Consider the following 13,405-nt stretch of genomic DNA (forward strand, 5'->3'; position numbering starts at 1 on the left):
AGTTTGCTTGTTGTGCTCAGATGCACACTATTTGTAAAAAAAGATCAAGTACTTTCACGTTGCCTTGACGCTAAACCTTTGTTCGAAACGTTGCAATTTTTCAAATTGTAACCCACAAAACTGTCCCAAAAATGGGAAGTCATGTTTTTTCTCATCCCCCGAACGTACATAAACATTTTATATCCAGTAAATTAACTGTAATAAAGCTAAACCGTCTCCACTGTTTTGAACTCACCTGCGCACAAATTTGGAGGTGAATTTGCTGAAGATGCCAGTACCAGTGCGACGGACCTGGCTGTTCCCGTGAGAGAGCGAAGGGGAGGCTGGGGGCCCGTTGTAGGTTGAGGCGTGCTGGTCGCGTGAGGCTCTCTGTTGGCCTGCGTGGAAAGTGCTTCTGCTCGTCACCCCTCTGGGGAAGTTGGTGCGGTCTGCTACCGTGGAGTTGCTTATGTTGTTGGTTGAAGGAGACACCACTGGAACTCTTTGTGGAACGGTGCTGTTTTTAAAAACAAGATTAGTTTATTAGTGTTGCCATGCATATCCTCATCATCATCATATTTTCTCACACTGGAAGCAGCTGATTTAGTGTAAAAATTTAGAACATTTAAAATTGCAAAATGTAAAAAAAAAATAATAATAATTAAAACTTAATACTTTCAGTATTAAATAATGTCATTTTTGTCACTGTTGAAAGAACAACTGAACTGCATTTTTTTTTTAAGATTTAGAAAACCTGAATATCACAGTGGTGTGTAGAAATGTTTTCAAATATCTTGAAAATTGTTTGTCATATCATCCACCCCTACTCATACACTTAGATTTTTACTAAGGGAAAAGTCTAAAATATCCATTTTTCATATTAAAAATCTATCATTTTCAGCTTAATATTAATTTCTTTATAAATTCTGCTGCTTTAACTGATGGCAATTTCAATAATTATTGCACAGCGCACAAAAAATAAAGTGCACGGGTATGTATAGCAAGAGCAATTAATGTATGACATAACTTATAGCCCTGGCTGATTGTCCATCTCCAGAAAGTCCATCTCCATTGCTTTGAAAATTTTAACAAAAAACTTCCCCAACTTCCATAACTAACAATTATACTTTCTCGCTCTCTCTCTTCTCTGCTCATTTCAGCTGTGTTGGAAACTAAGAGCATTGGCAATGGGGGGGGGGGGGTGTTCCATTTCTGTCAGCTTGTTTTTCAAGATATTGCATAGGTCAGATACGCCTCTAATTCATTAAACCATTCTTATTTGCACATAGGCTAAGCACCTTTAATACTAATTATACTCTTAAAACAGCTCCAATTCCCTTAGCCTCATGTTTTCCGAAAATAAACTTGTGCACTAATTACATTACATTGTGGCTTACAACTGGAGTCTTCATTCATTCTGTCGTTATTATATCCACTAATGTCCTGCTTCTTCTTCCACTAATGTCCTGCTTCATCGTTTCTTCACAACGTTTTCCCTTTTGACTTCCTGACCGAGAAGTCTGCTTAATTTTGATACATACACGTTCACTTAAACTCACGCAAGTCATGATATCAATCGAGAGGCTTTAGTAGGGATCTCATATTCTTGCACTGAAGTGAGGATTTGGGGCACACTCAAAAAAATGCTCAGGAGCAACTGCCTGCTTTCTTGGATCCTCCTTTTTCATGTAGTTATTAATGAAGTATGAAGTAATGACCACATATTGAGCTAAAATGGTTGTGTATCATTATACTTAACCAACTGGGCTAGCAAGTCCTAAGTAACTACTTAAATCCCAGTGAACCAATTAAAAATAGCAATACTGTAGAAAAGTTAATTTCATGCTATTAAATATAGCTGTTCTACAATACAACCATTCTGAATTTCATTCATATTTTGTACAGGGTTTGTTTGTGGAATTTCTTGACCAAAGAATTTCAGTATTCAAAGACAGACATACATGAATGAAATAAAAACCAGGCATGCAACATGGGCAGAATCTTAAATCCATGCCAGGCCAGAGTTTAATGGCAAGTTAGCAGCCATGGGCATAAACCTTAACTTACCATGTTCAAACCACTCACATGCATTTTAATGTTAAGTCACAGATGTCCCATTCCATTAACAGAATCAAACTCTGTTGTTAGTTAGTGTGGTTTGAATCAAAACTCAAGACACCCACTTGAGGAGGAAAGGTTTCACCTAATATCATGCAGAACTGTAACCATACTACTTTAGTGAACTAAACTCACGTGTAGCAAAATGCTGTGACATACACCGTCTGCGTTTGTTAGAATGTGCATGCTGAATGAGGATGATGTTAGCAGTGCATCTGTGTTGTGTGTGTGTGTGAGTGGAAGATTTTTCTCAGGAGAAAGAGTGAGAAAGAGACGGACGCAGGCTGATACAGGGGTGCACTCTGAGGCAGAGAGTCGAGGCAGCAGGCACTGACAAGTGTGTGGGAGGAGAGCTATAACATACTGCCGTCTGATGCCAAACCTCAAACCACATCACAAATGCTGTTAGAGATGAGCGGAAAATGCACTTTCACACTGATCAGACTGAGACCATCGCTACCATCTCACAAGAACTGGAGCAGAATTTGATGTGAGAAGCAGTTCTATAATCAGTGTGAAAATGCAACTTACGACTGGATTCGTCCGCTGGGAATGAGGGTGAGATATGAAGCAGGAAGCATGGCGTTATAATACACCAGGAAACATATGAAAGTTTTGTGAAAGGTGGTGAAAGTTCAATATGAAAGAGGTTCTTGAGGTAAGGAGCAAGTGGTGGTCTGGTGTCCAAAGCATCTGCAGCACACTTTGAGCATGCTATTACTGACAACAAAGCAAAGACGAACAGTCAGTGAGATAATAGAGAATAATGTAATCTCTGTTATCTGAAGATCCTGGTGTCGTGAGCAGGTCTGCTCTTTGGCTCCAGCCCAGCACGGAAGCTGTGCCGCCACTTGCCTGGGAAGATGTGCATGGAGGTCTGGGGAGTTGGGGTGGGCCGAGGTGGACAGGGACTTGTGGTGGCGGGGGCGGGAGGAAGAAGCGGAAGTTAGAACAGCAGCTGCCGAGGCGGTAGAGGCGCGGGACCCTGGTGTGCTCAAGCTGGGGGGAGAAACATCCACAAACTCCCTCCTCGAACCGCCACACAGGGGGGCGGCAGGAGAGGAGTGTGAAGTGCACGTGTTAGAGAAAAGCTCATGGAAGGATGGATGGCTGGCTGGAGGGACACGGAATTACAACAAAAAGTTCAATACGATGTTGTGTTATGTGGTGTTGATAATGCAGGCTGGGCTTTGCATGGGCCTAGTTTGGTTAGAAGCACATTACTCTTAGTCATTCAGCACAAAGACAAACTTCAAACATCTCACTAAAGCAAATAAACTATAGGGTATTTTCCACTGCACAAAGCACCAAAAAGCTGGAGTGGTTCTTCTTCCAGTACCAAAGGTCTCTGGTGTACGGTTTCTGCTCAAGATAGCGTTAAGAGTTACAAAAAAAAAAGTTAACGTCAATTTCTCACGCATGACAGTTTCTCTACACAGTCATGTCACTATTCCACGCTTACAAATACATTTGTGTCAGCGCAGTTCACGCCACCTTGTGCTCATTTTTAATGGCCACGCTCACCAAGTCAGGTTACTTGTATTGTACAAAGACGCTGTAGTTCCTCTGCTTAATACGCTACATGGCAAGTTTGTGGACACATGACCATATCACTTATATGCACTTGTTGAACACCCCATTCCAGATTTATTCTCCCTTGGCTGTTATAAATAATCCCCACTCTTCTGGGAAGGCTTTCTACTAGATTATGGAGTGCGGCTGTGGGGATGTGTGACCGTTCAGCCACCTGAGCATTAGTGAAGTCAGGCACTGATATCTAGGGTGCAATCGGCATTCCAGTTAATCCCAATGCTGCTCAGTGGGGTTGTGATCACGGCTCTAAGACAAAGACATTCTATACAACTGTGTGCTGCCAACTTTGTGGCAACAGTCTGGGGATGAACCACGTGTGTGACGATCAGGTGCCTGCATACTTTGTGCCATATCATGTATTTTCACAGAGCACAGTGTAGCGTTTGCTTTGCTTGGATTGCAATCGTTAATTGTAAAATACATCTGGATCGCCATCATTTTATGGTGTCTGTTCATTAGAGCAGAAACAACATACACTAAGCTTACGTCCTATTGCATAGCAAATGTTGGTATTGGAGTGCATGTTGCTGAACTGATGGATTGTTTCAGTTGTCTTTCCGGTTGTTGGCCCCCGATTAGGACGACCCTTGTTTTTCCAGTGTGCAATGAAAAAAAATGCTGCAAATCACTAAGCACAAATCAAGAATCAGACAGGCATAATGTGTACACTTTGATGATCTGACTGTTCATCAGATAAATTAAACTAGGTTAAACAAATGATAATTCAATTATTTGGTACATTTGCCTGGAAAAGCAAAAGAAAAAAAAGAGGGGGGGGGGAAATCAACAGGCTGCAGGATTAATGCATTCAAGTAAGAGCAGACAGAATTTGTATATTAAAGCAAATTTGCATGCAGGTGCATGTGTGTGTGCACCACAGAAGCGTCACCTTAAACACCAGGTGCACAGGCATCAGGCTATGAGGAGGTAAATAGATGAAAGATCATTCTTGCATGTAAATAAGGTGTGTGTGTGTGTGTTGGAAAGGACTGTGCTTGACTCAGCACTATGGTACCCAAGTCTTTGCTATTATGCAACTTAAACACACTAATCCCAAGCAGTGTGGTGTATCCTTCTTCCTTCATCTGCCAGAAGTACAGAGTGCATGCTCCACTCTCACCCTCCCAACCCACTCACACGTGCACTGCCTAATCCAACCGTGCACTGCCTAGTGCACTTCCTAATCTACCCGCGCACTGCCTAGTGCACTCCCTAATCCACCCGCGCACTGCCTAATCCACCCGCGCACTGCCTAGTGCACTCCCTAATCCACCCGCGCACTGCCTAATCCACTCACACTATCTACTTGCACACCACCATCCACGCTCTCCTGATATTCACTCACACACACTATCCACTTGCACACTCTAACCACTCGTGCACAATGCATTCAATTGCGCTCTCCTTCTATCCACTCTCACACGCACTATACAAACTAAATCTTTTTCTATCCACTCGAGCACACTCTACCACTCGCATTTTTAAGTAAACAACTTACAAAAGAAAGGAAAAAAAACAGCGGTCTGTATTTATTCATTTAAGTTCACAGCACAACTATATTACCATCCACGTAACTTTCTGGTACAAATTTGCCTTCGAACTTTAGGAGACAAGGCCTAGAGGGCAGAATAATGCAAAGTTCAAGATGGCTGCTCCCATAATGATAGAGTTTTGCTTGTTGTTGCGCATAACAGTAAGTAATGCTATGTCCTAAACCACACTGTTTAGCCTGCGTAACATTACTCGAGGATGGATTTGGTTTGAGGCATATATTTAAACATATTTACAGAAACGACTTCAGGTGGGGACTTTTTTTTTAGTCAGTAACTGCACTAGCTCCAGTGCGAAACTAAAGGCCTTGGTTGATTTGGGGTATAAAAAAAAAAAAAGAAAAAAAAGAAAAAAAAAAAAAACCCCAAAACACAGGCCAGATTTCAGCCTCATGCTGTGCTGAACATGCACGAGTGTGAGCCATTCCACTTCACAAATACACAACACCTCAAACATAGGGTGCACATGCAAAATAAGACATCCACAACATGACCGTACAGGCGTACTGGTTAGTATAATGCATGTGTGCGTGCTTTTCTTCACTATAGTGTGTGTTTAAGGATTTAAATTCGTACCTGTCCTTGCCATTCTGTACACCGAGGGTAGATCTCTCAGGACCTGGAGAGCTTCTCCCACGACTCGTACCAGTTGAAAGTATGCTGTTCTGTATGGCACAGAAAGGAGCGATCAGCATCAATCAGGGTTACGTTAGAACTGCCAACTCCACTACTGTTAACAGGAAGGAAACGTGAACTAACGGTGGACGGGGTCGGGGTTTTCTTTCGATCGGCTGTAGTCAGCGGGCTTGCAGGAACTTTAGCGGAGCTGCCTGAGCTTTTCCTCCCGTAGTCTTCAGCGATGTGCTTACTGTCGCCCTGAGAGCGCTTAACTGACACAGACAAACCTGGAGCAGGGACAGAGAGAGAGAAAGAAAGAAAGAATGAAAGAAATGACATGTATAAATGTAAGCATGAAATGCAAAATTTAATCCAAACAACTTCTAAATGATCTCAACACGTCTTACTTTGGTCTGTGGATCGGCGCGGCTTCTGGTTGGAGGTACTGCGTTGTACCTTGTGAGAAGGTGATTGTGCATTGTTTGTGAGGTCAATGCTTGGGCGGGGCTTTATGGAGAGCTCGTCCAGCTGGGGTAGAAAGCATTGAGCATTAATACTGAAAGAAAGTAGGGCTGCCACAACACTGAAATCATGATGATAAAGGATTTGTTTTCACAGTATACATCTTAAACCTGTATTCCTTAACACGCATAAATCTCGATCACAACAAAACTGCCCTATGTCGTATCAATACCTTTATACAGACGTACAGCGTGACAGGGCAAACAGATGTACAATTAACTAACGCTGGTTAAACACATCACTAATAATGTTCAGGATTACAACTGAAATCTAATTATGCAGAGTGAAAAGAAAATAAACTATACCCATAACAGATACACATAATATATAAGTGTGTGAGAATTAACATTTACATGCATTTGCAGACCTGCCAACCCGGATAAAGAAACACGTACCACGTGTGAGAACTACGGATTATTTTCTAGTGTCTACAACTTAGTTACATTTGTTTTAGTTAAGATTAAAACACTAGAAAATTTTACATGCACACTCACCCTCTTACAATTCTAGGGAGAAAGAAAATGAAAATGGAAAAAAGAAAAAAAAAAAAAAAAATACAGCACACAGCAATTAATAATTAAAGGGTCTCCATCTTAATTAAAACGGCGACAGCTTTCCTCCCAAGTGGCTGGTGGTTACCATAAAACCCCTTATATATGCTCACTCCAGTTTCTATCACAACCGTGCCGTCACTGCAGATGCAGTCAAACATGTGCAGGAGCGTGAACAACTTTATTTATTCACTTTCGATTTAATCAGCAAAATGTTAGATGTAAAAACTTTATTGTAGGCCTGTTTAATCTTTTTTTTCCAGTCAATACTAAACTTATGGTTTAAAAATGTGACATTTTTGACCATTTTCTTCAGTTTATTATATTTATTTAGGGATGCCACCAAATATTTTCAGATTTTAACTATATACCCATCTAAGGTTAGCTAAAAATACATTTACAGATTTTATTTTGCATTAACAAACAATCTCCAATTTCCTTGCCAGAAAGCGAGGGGTACGACTTTCAAGCATGAAAAGCAAGTCAAAATAAGAGCACTGGCAAAAAGATTACTACAGTGAGATGGGGAAGGGGACACGGCTTCCAAGGGCTGTCAGGTAATATCAGAGACACCTGCACAACTGTCAATCATATCAGATTCATATGTCGATTGGTTCATCTGCTGTTTTTTCTGGGGAGGTGACCTTTTGAGTGATAACTTGCAGCATCGTATTACAGTGTTAAAATGTGGAGCGTCTATGTAAAACACAAAGTTTGTCAGATCTAAATTTGTTGCGGAAAAGTTCAAGAAACGTTATCCAAAATACACACAGGACGTTTTTATTTACACGTCTGCATACCTCTGAATTCCTATAGTCCAGTAATAGGTAAGTAGCCATGATTTCATCATACTTCTGGTTGACAAGGGAGTCTTGTATCTCATCTTGTGCGTATCCCATTTGTAGCATGATATCTGGTGAGGGTGGAAACGGATAAAAGGAAAAGTTACAATAAAAATAAAAACAAACAAACTGGCAAGTAAACACGATAACTCATGAAATAGGAGACACTGAGGACACTAAAATGGACAAAAGCACACACAACCAATGCCAAATCTGCACCTCTGAGGCTGCATCCCCTTCCACCCTCTCGCCCTCCCACAACTGCCCGGCCCACCAACACCAGACGTCTGCCCCACCTCTCTTCCAACCCCCTGCACTGCCGGGGTGCTGACCTGTCCTCTTGGGGTCCTTGTAGTCGGGCTGCGGCTCAATGTAAGGCATCAACTCCTCCTCCTCATGGCCCACATTCATCCAGCGGTCAGTCATGATCTGCTGCTGGATGCACGCACAAAGAGACAGAAACAAAACATAGCACAGGTGCAGTTTAAAGTTGGGACTGGAGTGGACACTAACTATTCCACTAAAGGTAGAATTTTGGAGTCCAGATTGAGTAGACTACATTTTCTCACAAACTACGGCGTGACCCGTCAGCACACAGCAGCACCATTACAAACCTCAAGGCTTCCTCGCTTGGTGGGGTTGAGAATAAGAAATTTCTTCAGCAAGTTCTCACAGTCTGTGGACATGTAGAACGGGATTCGGTACTTCCCTCTTAACACGCGTTCGCGCAGCTCCTGCCAAATCAAGTACAACCCCTCTTTAGATCAGCATTCTAAACCCTTCAAGCTCCCCATGACGTGACACCGCCGCATACCGCCAGCTCACCTTCAGGTTCTGGCCATCGAAAGGCAGCGAGCCGCTGACCAGTGTGTACAGGATGACTCCCAAGCTCCACACGTCCACTTCAGGCCCATCGTACTTCTTTCCCTGGAACAGTTCTGGAGCCGCGTACGGAGGGCTGCCACAAAATGTGTCCAGCTTGTTGCCCAGAGTGAACTCGTTACTGAAGCCAAAATCAGCTATCTTTATGTTCATGTCTGCATCCAGAAGCAGGTTTTCAGCCTGGACAAAAGAATAAGGTTAGGTTTTTTTTATTATTATTTATTTTATTTTTTTTTATGTACAGCTCAAGCATGGCTTGGACAAAGAAAGAAGAAAAAAAAAAACATACAGTAAATACAGGCAGCTTAAATAGGATTTTTTGGCATATCAAATTTATTTAATCTGAATGTTTTCTCCATGTTTTCCAATCAGAATGGAGACCAAAGATTATTTTTCCTTTCTTTGTTCTTCAGATCTTGGTTTTTCTTACATACATTCAAAACTAGGCCTGTGCCAGTAACAAAATCACCTGAATCTTGAATATTACACCCACGGTAAACGGTTCAATAGGGTGGATGAGGTGAAGGGTCATGTGTGGGAATACAAATGTCTTGTTACAACACGTATGAAAGCAAATCAATAAATGAACATTTTCCGTCAGTAAACGCATATATTTAATATCACTGGGTGCTGTTACCACGGTAACCCAGTTAATGGTCATCAGAAACAGGCCTATTCAGAGTAGACACCGGGCATTTCCCTCATGTAAACATGAATCCAGGGTATCCATGTTAAAAGCAATCTAATACGCTAACCAATGCGCAAATAGAGGCAAAGGTGACGACAATCCAAACAATCTCGCTGGATTTGTTCACCAATCATTCGTAATTGTGTGAGGGAACAATGCTTAAAACATGACTCAAAAGCAGCCTCACCTTAAGGTCTCTATGAACGATGCACTTCTGGTGACAGTACTGCACTGCTGACACAATCTGTTCAAAAAAAACAACAAAAAAAAAGTGATGAAGACAAATACCTAGTATTCAAAAGCTGTTAACATTCGTTTTGTCAGTTTGGCCGTTTAAATGTTTACTTAAGAAAAATACCCGGTACTTTTACAAGCTCCGAGCGTGTTCAATGCAAACAGACTCTCACCTGTCTGAATTTGGCTCTGGCTTCTTTCTCTTTCATTCTGCCATGGGCAACGAGGTAATCAAACACCTCTCCTATATCAGGATGAGCAAGGGACAGGAAGAGAACAGTCAAGGGGATGACAAAAGCTTGATTTAGGAGCACCTTGTGGACAGCATAAAGAGAAAATGAGATCTGAAAGAGCTACCTTCACAGCACTGTGCAAAAAAAAAAAAAAAAAAAAAAAAAAAGGGGGGGGGGGGGGGGGGCACCGCTTCAGTTTCTTGTCAGCGAACTTCAGTAGTTGTGGGAACCATAAACACATACCTGGGCTTTTTGCTTAAAACAGGAAGCTTAGCGTACATTTGTTGCTGTAATACACAGATAACTTTAAAACACTTCTGCTGCAGGAATGTTTTTCGGAAGTCAACGTTTAGGGGTTTTTCAAGGCTGGTTTTAGTTCTTGGGCCGTAGTTCAAGGAACAGGAGTGATGGGAGTAGAGTTGCCATTGGTCAAACAATATTGACAAAACGACTGACTATCTTACAGAGCACTTCTAACAATCTGTGGTTAATTAACAACATGTTCCTACAGCTTGTTTTATATTAATCCCTGCCAAAAGGTAAAACGAAACAATTACACAGAGTGGCAAGCAGGAGTGATTTCCGTGCATGATTTTTGTTTAATAAAGAAAAGCAAAAAAGTTTGGAATCATGAATTTTCACTTCGTGTGCACAGCTCCTTTAAAAATCTGCTTTTACTATTAACTTCACAATTGCAGAACAAAGCAAAAATAGTGAAAGAACCCAGAAACCTCAAAATGTCAAACGCCTCTATGTTCGCTGTGTACTTTTATAGCATCATAAACGATCAAAAACCGTTGCACAGATTGCATCATTTCTGTTATTTTACACCATGATCACGGGATACGCAATGCTGTTAACGTAAACCACAGAATCATCCCAGAACTGTAATTCCCCTTCAGAAAAAAGTTACAGATCACGTCACTTACTCGAAAAGCTCAGAAATCTCTGTGGAAAAACACTTTAACTCATTTAGGTCAAAGTTATCGCATGCTGCATACATGCATTTAATATTACTGCTTTATTTAGATATTACATGTATATATATCTACATATACTCTGCTCAGAAGAATTAAGGGAACACTTAAATCACACACTGGATCTCAATTAATTAAATATTCAAGTTGATCATCTTTATAAGATAAGATGGCGGATGGTGTCCTGGGGGATCTCCTCCCAGACCTGGATCAGGGCATCAATGAACTCCTAGACAGTCTGTGGTGCTACTTGGCGACTTCGGATGCTCCGATACATAACGTCCCGGAGATTCTCAATTGGATTCAGGTCGGGGGAATGTGAGGGCCACTCAATGGCATAAATGCCTTCGTCATCCAGAAACTGCTTACACACTCTGGCCACATGAGGCCAGGCATTGTCATGCACCAGGAGGAACCCAGGGCCCATACCACCAGCATAAGGTCTGACAACGGGTCTGAGGATTTTATCCTGGTACCCAACAGCAGTAAGGGTACCATTGGCTAGCACATGGAGGTCTGCGCAACCCTTCAAGGATATTCCTCCCCAGACCATCACTGACCCACCACCAAACCGGTCATGCTGGATGATGGTGCAAGCAGCATAACATTCCCCACGGCATCTCCAGACTCTTTCACGTCCGTCACATGCTCAGTGTGAACCTGCTCTCCTCCGTGAAGAGTACAGGGTGTCAATGGTGGGCCTTCCAAATGCCAATCGAGCTGCACGATTCTGGGCTGTGAGCACAGGTCCCACTAAAGGGCTGCGGGCCATCATGGCAGTGCTCCTCTTGTTCTTCCTTGCACAAAGGAGCAGATAGTGGTCCTGCTGCTGGGTTGTTGCCCTTCTACAGCCCTGTCCAGCTCTCCTCATGTAACGGCCTGTTTCTCTGAATCTCCTCCCTGCTCTTGAAACTGTGCTGGGAGACACACCAAACCTCCTTATGATGGCACGTATGGATGTGTGGGGTTGGACTACCTGCAGGTACTGTCTCATGCTACAAGACTACTTGTGCATACTAACAAAACACAAAACTAGAGACAAATCAGTCAGGAAGGATAAGGAGAGAGCAATCGTCTCTGGCCACCACCTGCAAAACCATTCCCTTTTTGGCGGTTGTCTTGATGTTGCCTCTCCAGTCACTTTCATTTGTACCAAAGCAGGTGAAACTGATTCACAGTCACTTATGCTTCCTAACTGGACAGATTGAGATCACTGAAGTACTGTGTATATACTGTGCTTATTAAGTGTTCGCTTAATTTTTTTGAGCAGTATGTAATATATATTTTATATATATATCTCTCACACACATACATATATATTCTTATTTGATTCATCTACAATGTAAAATCACTTAAATCTCTGTGCTGCTGTAATAAGTGAATAAAATGATCTCTATCTATCAAAGATGAAGGAGAGCTCGAACCTCCACTGGCGTACTCCATAACCAGGTAAAGTGTCTTCTCGGTTTCTATCACCTCAAACAATTTCACTATGGACAAGAAGTCATAAGAGGAAAGAAGTCAAAGACTGGTTAAGGAAAAACAGGTAATACATGCTATGACAGTCAAACTTTCTATGACTTCAAGTTGTTCACGTGATATACTGACGCAGGAAAAAACAAACTGACATTCAGAAAAAAAGACTGATGAAGGACAAAAGCATTCTGTAGGCAAACCAGAAATTCAGGCTTGACCAAACCAGTTGTCTTGTAAGTAAAGCTCACCAATATTTGGGTGATTCAACAGCTTCATGATCCTCACTTCCCGAAAGAGCTGCGAATGAGACAGAGTTCATGCTTGATGTACAGCAGAGACATCATATATTTGTACTCAGGAAGTATTTGAGCCTAAATTGGGGTAATTAGCTCGCCTCTTTGGCCTTGAGCGAAATCAAAGTCGAGCATTTCCAGGATGGATGAGAGAAGCTCTAATGAGCGAGGGTCTAACGTGAGGAAGTCGAGGCGTGTACTGCTAAACAACGGATATACTCGAAAAGGTTTGTTCTGTTTTAGAAGTGCAAAAAGGTGCATAATTAAAACACAAGTTCAAACACAAGATGCACTCACCTTTTGGAGACTGGAGGAGTTGAGCTGAGTCTTGTCTATGATTTTTACAGCCACCTGAATACACGGGTTAGAAGTTATTTTTAATATGGAAGGTAAAATTCAAAGAATTTAACATCGTGTTTAAGAGGAGGGACATCTGATGATTTATCTACGTCATTACGTGAAACTAACAGAACAAAATATTGGTAGGAGGAGTGGAAAGAACGTTTCTTGGTGTTCTTGAGGAAATCGGCCTCAAGATTAAACGTGTATACACAAGGAAACCGAGGACAAGACCAGCAAATAAACAGAGCGTGACTTGAAGTAAAGATCTGGCTGACTTCAGCCTTGACTGGTCCTAGCAGAGATCACAATCTAACATCATCAGGAAACAATTCAGCACACCACATGGTGATTACAGAGTGGTGCACAAGCAATAAATACACAAGTTTCTCTTTTTCCTCCTACTCTATCATTCCATAGGCCCTGTGTGGTTGTCAGTATGGACGCTCAGACACCATACAGTCATGAAGCACATTAACAGGCAGTGGATCTAAAACTATAGCAGTGGTG

The 13,405-nt window shown here is 41.9% G+C and overlaps 1 protein-coding gene across 6 annotated transcripts in view; it reads right to left on the reverse strand.

Annotated features, from left to right (window-relative positions):
* Positions 1–13,405, reverse strand: part of mark2a (MAP/microtubule affinity-regulating kinase 2a) — a 41,929-nt gene that overhangs the window by 8,578 nt on the left and 19,946 nt on the right. For 5 of the 6 annotated variants that reach the window (XM_053648217.1, XM_053648213.1, XM_053648216.1 and 2 more), the window contains exons 3-15: positions 12,854–12,907; positions 12,512–12,560; positions 12,212–12,277; positions 9,751–9,821; positions 9,531–9,587; positions 8,599–8,835; positions 8,388–8,507; positions 8,070–8,205; positions 7,732–7,844; positions 6,266–6,386; positions 6,000–6,145; positions 5,817–5,905; positions 236–496 (exon numbers count right to left, since the gene is read on the reverse strand). In XM_053648217.1, coding sequence (XP_053504192.1) covers positions 236–496; positions 5,817–5,905; positions 6,000–6,145; positions 6,266–6,386; positions 7,732–7,844; positions 8,070–8,205; positions 8,388–8,507; positions 8,599–8,835; positions 9,531–9,587; positions 9,751–9,821; positions 12,212–12,277; positions 12,512–12,560; positions 12,854–12,907 — 1,520 coding nt within the window. The remainder of the gene's footprint in view (positions 1–235; positions 497–5,816; positions 5,906–5,999; positions 6,146–6,265; positions 6,387–7,731; positions 7,845–8,069; positions 8,206–8,387; positions 8,508–8,598; positions 8,836–9,530; positions 9,588–9,750; positions 9,822–12,211; positions 12,278–12,511; positions 12,561–12,853; positions 12,908–13,405) is intronic. The other variant, XM_053648214.1, reaches the window with a different exon arrangement.

The sequence above is a fragment of the Ictalurus furcatus genome, chromosome 18 (genome assembly GCF_023375685.1).
Source record: "Ictalurus furcatus strain D&B chromosome 18, Billie_1.0, whole genome shotgun sequence".
NCBI classification, from domain to species: Eukaryota; Metazoa; Chordata; class Actinopteri; order Siluriformes; family Ictaluridae; genus Ictalurus; species Ictalurus furcatus.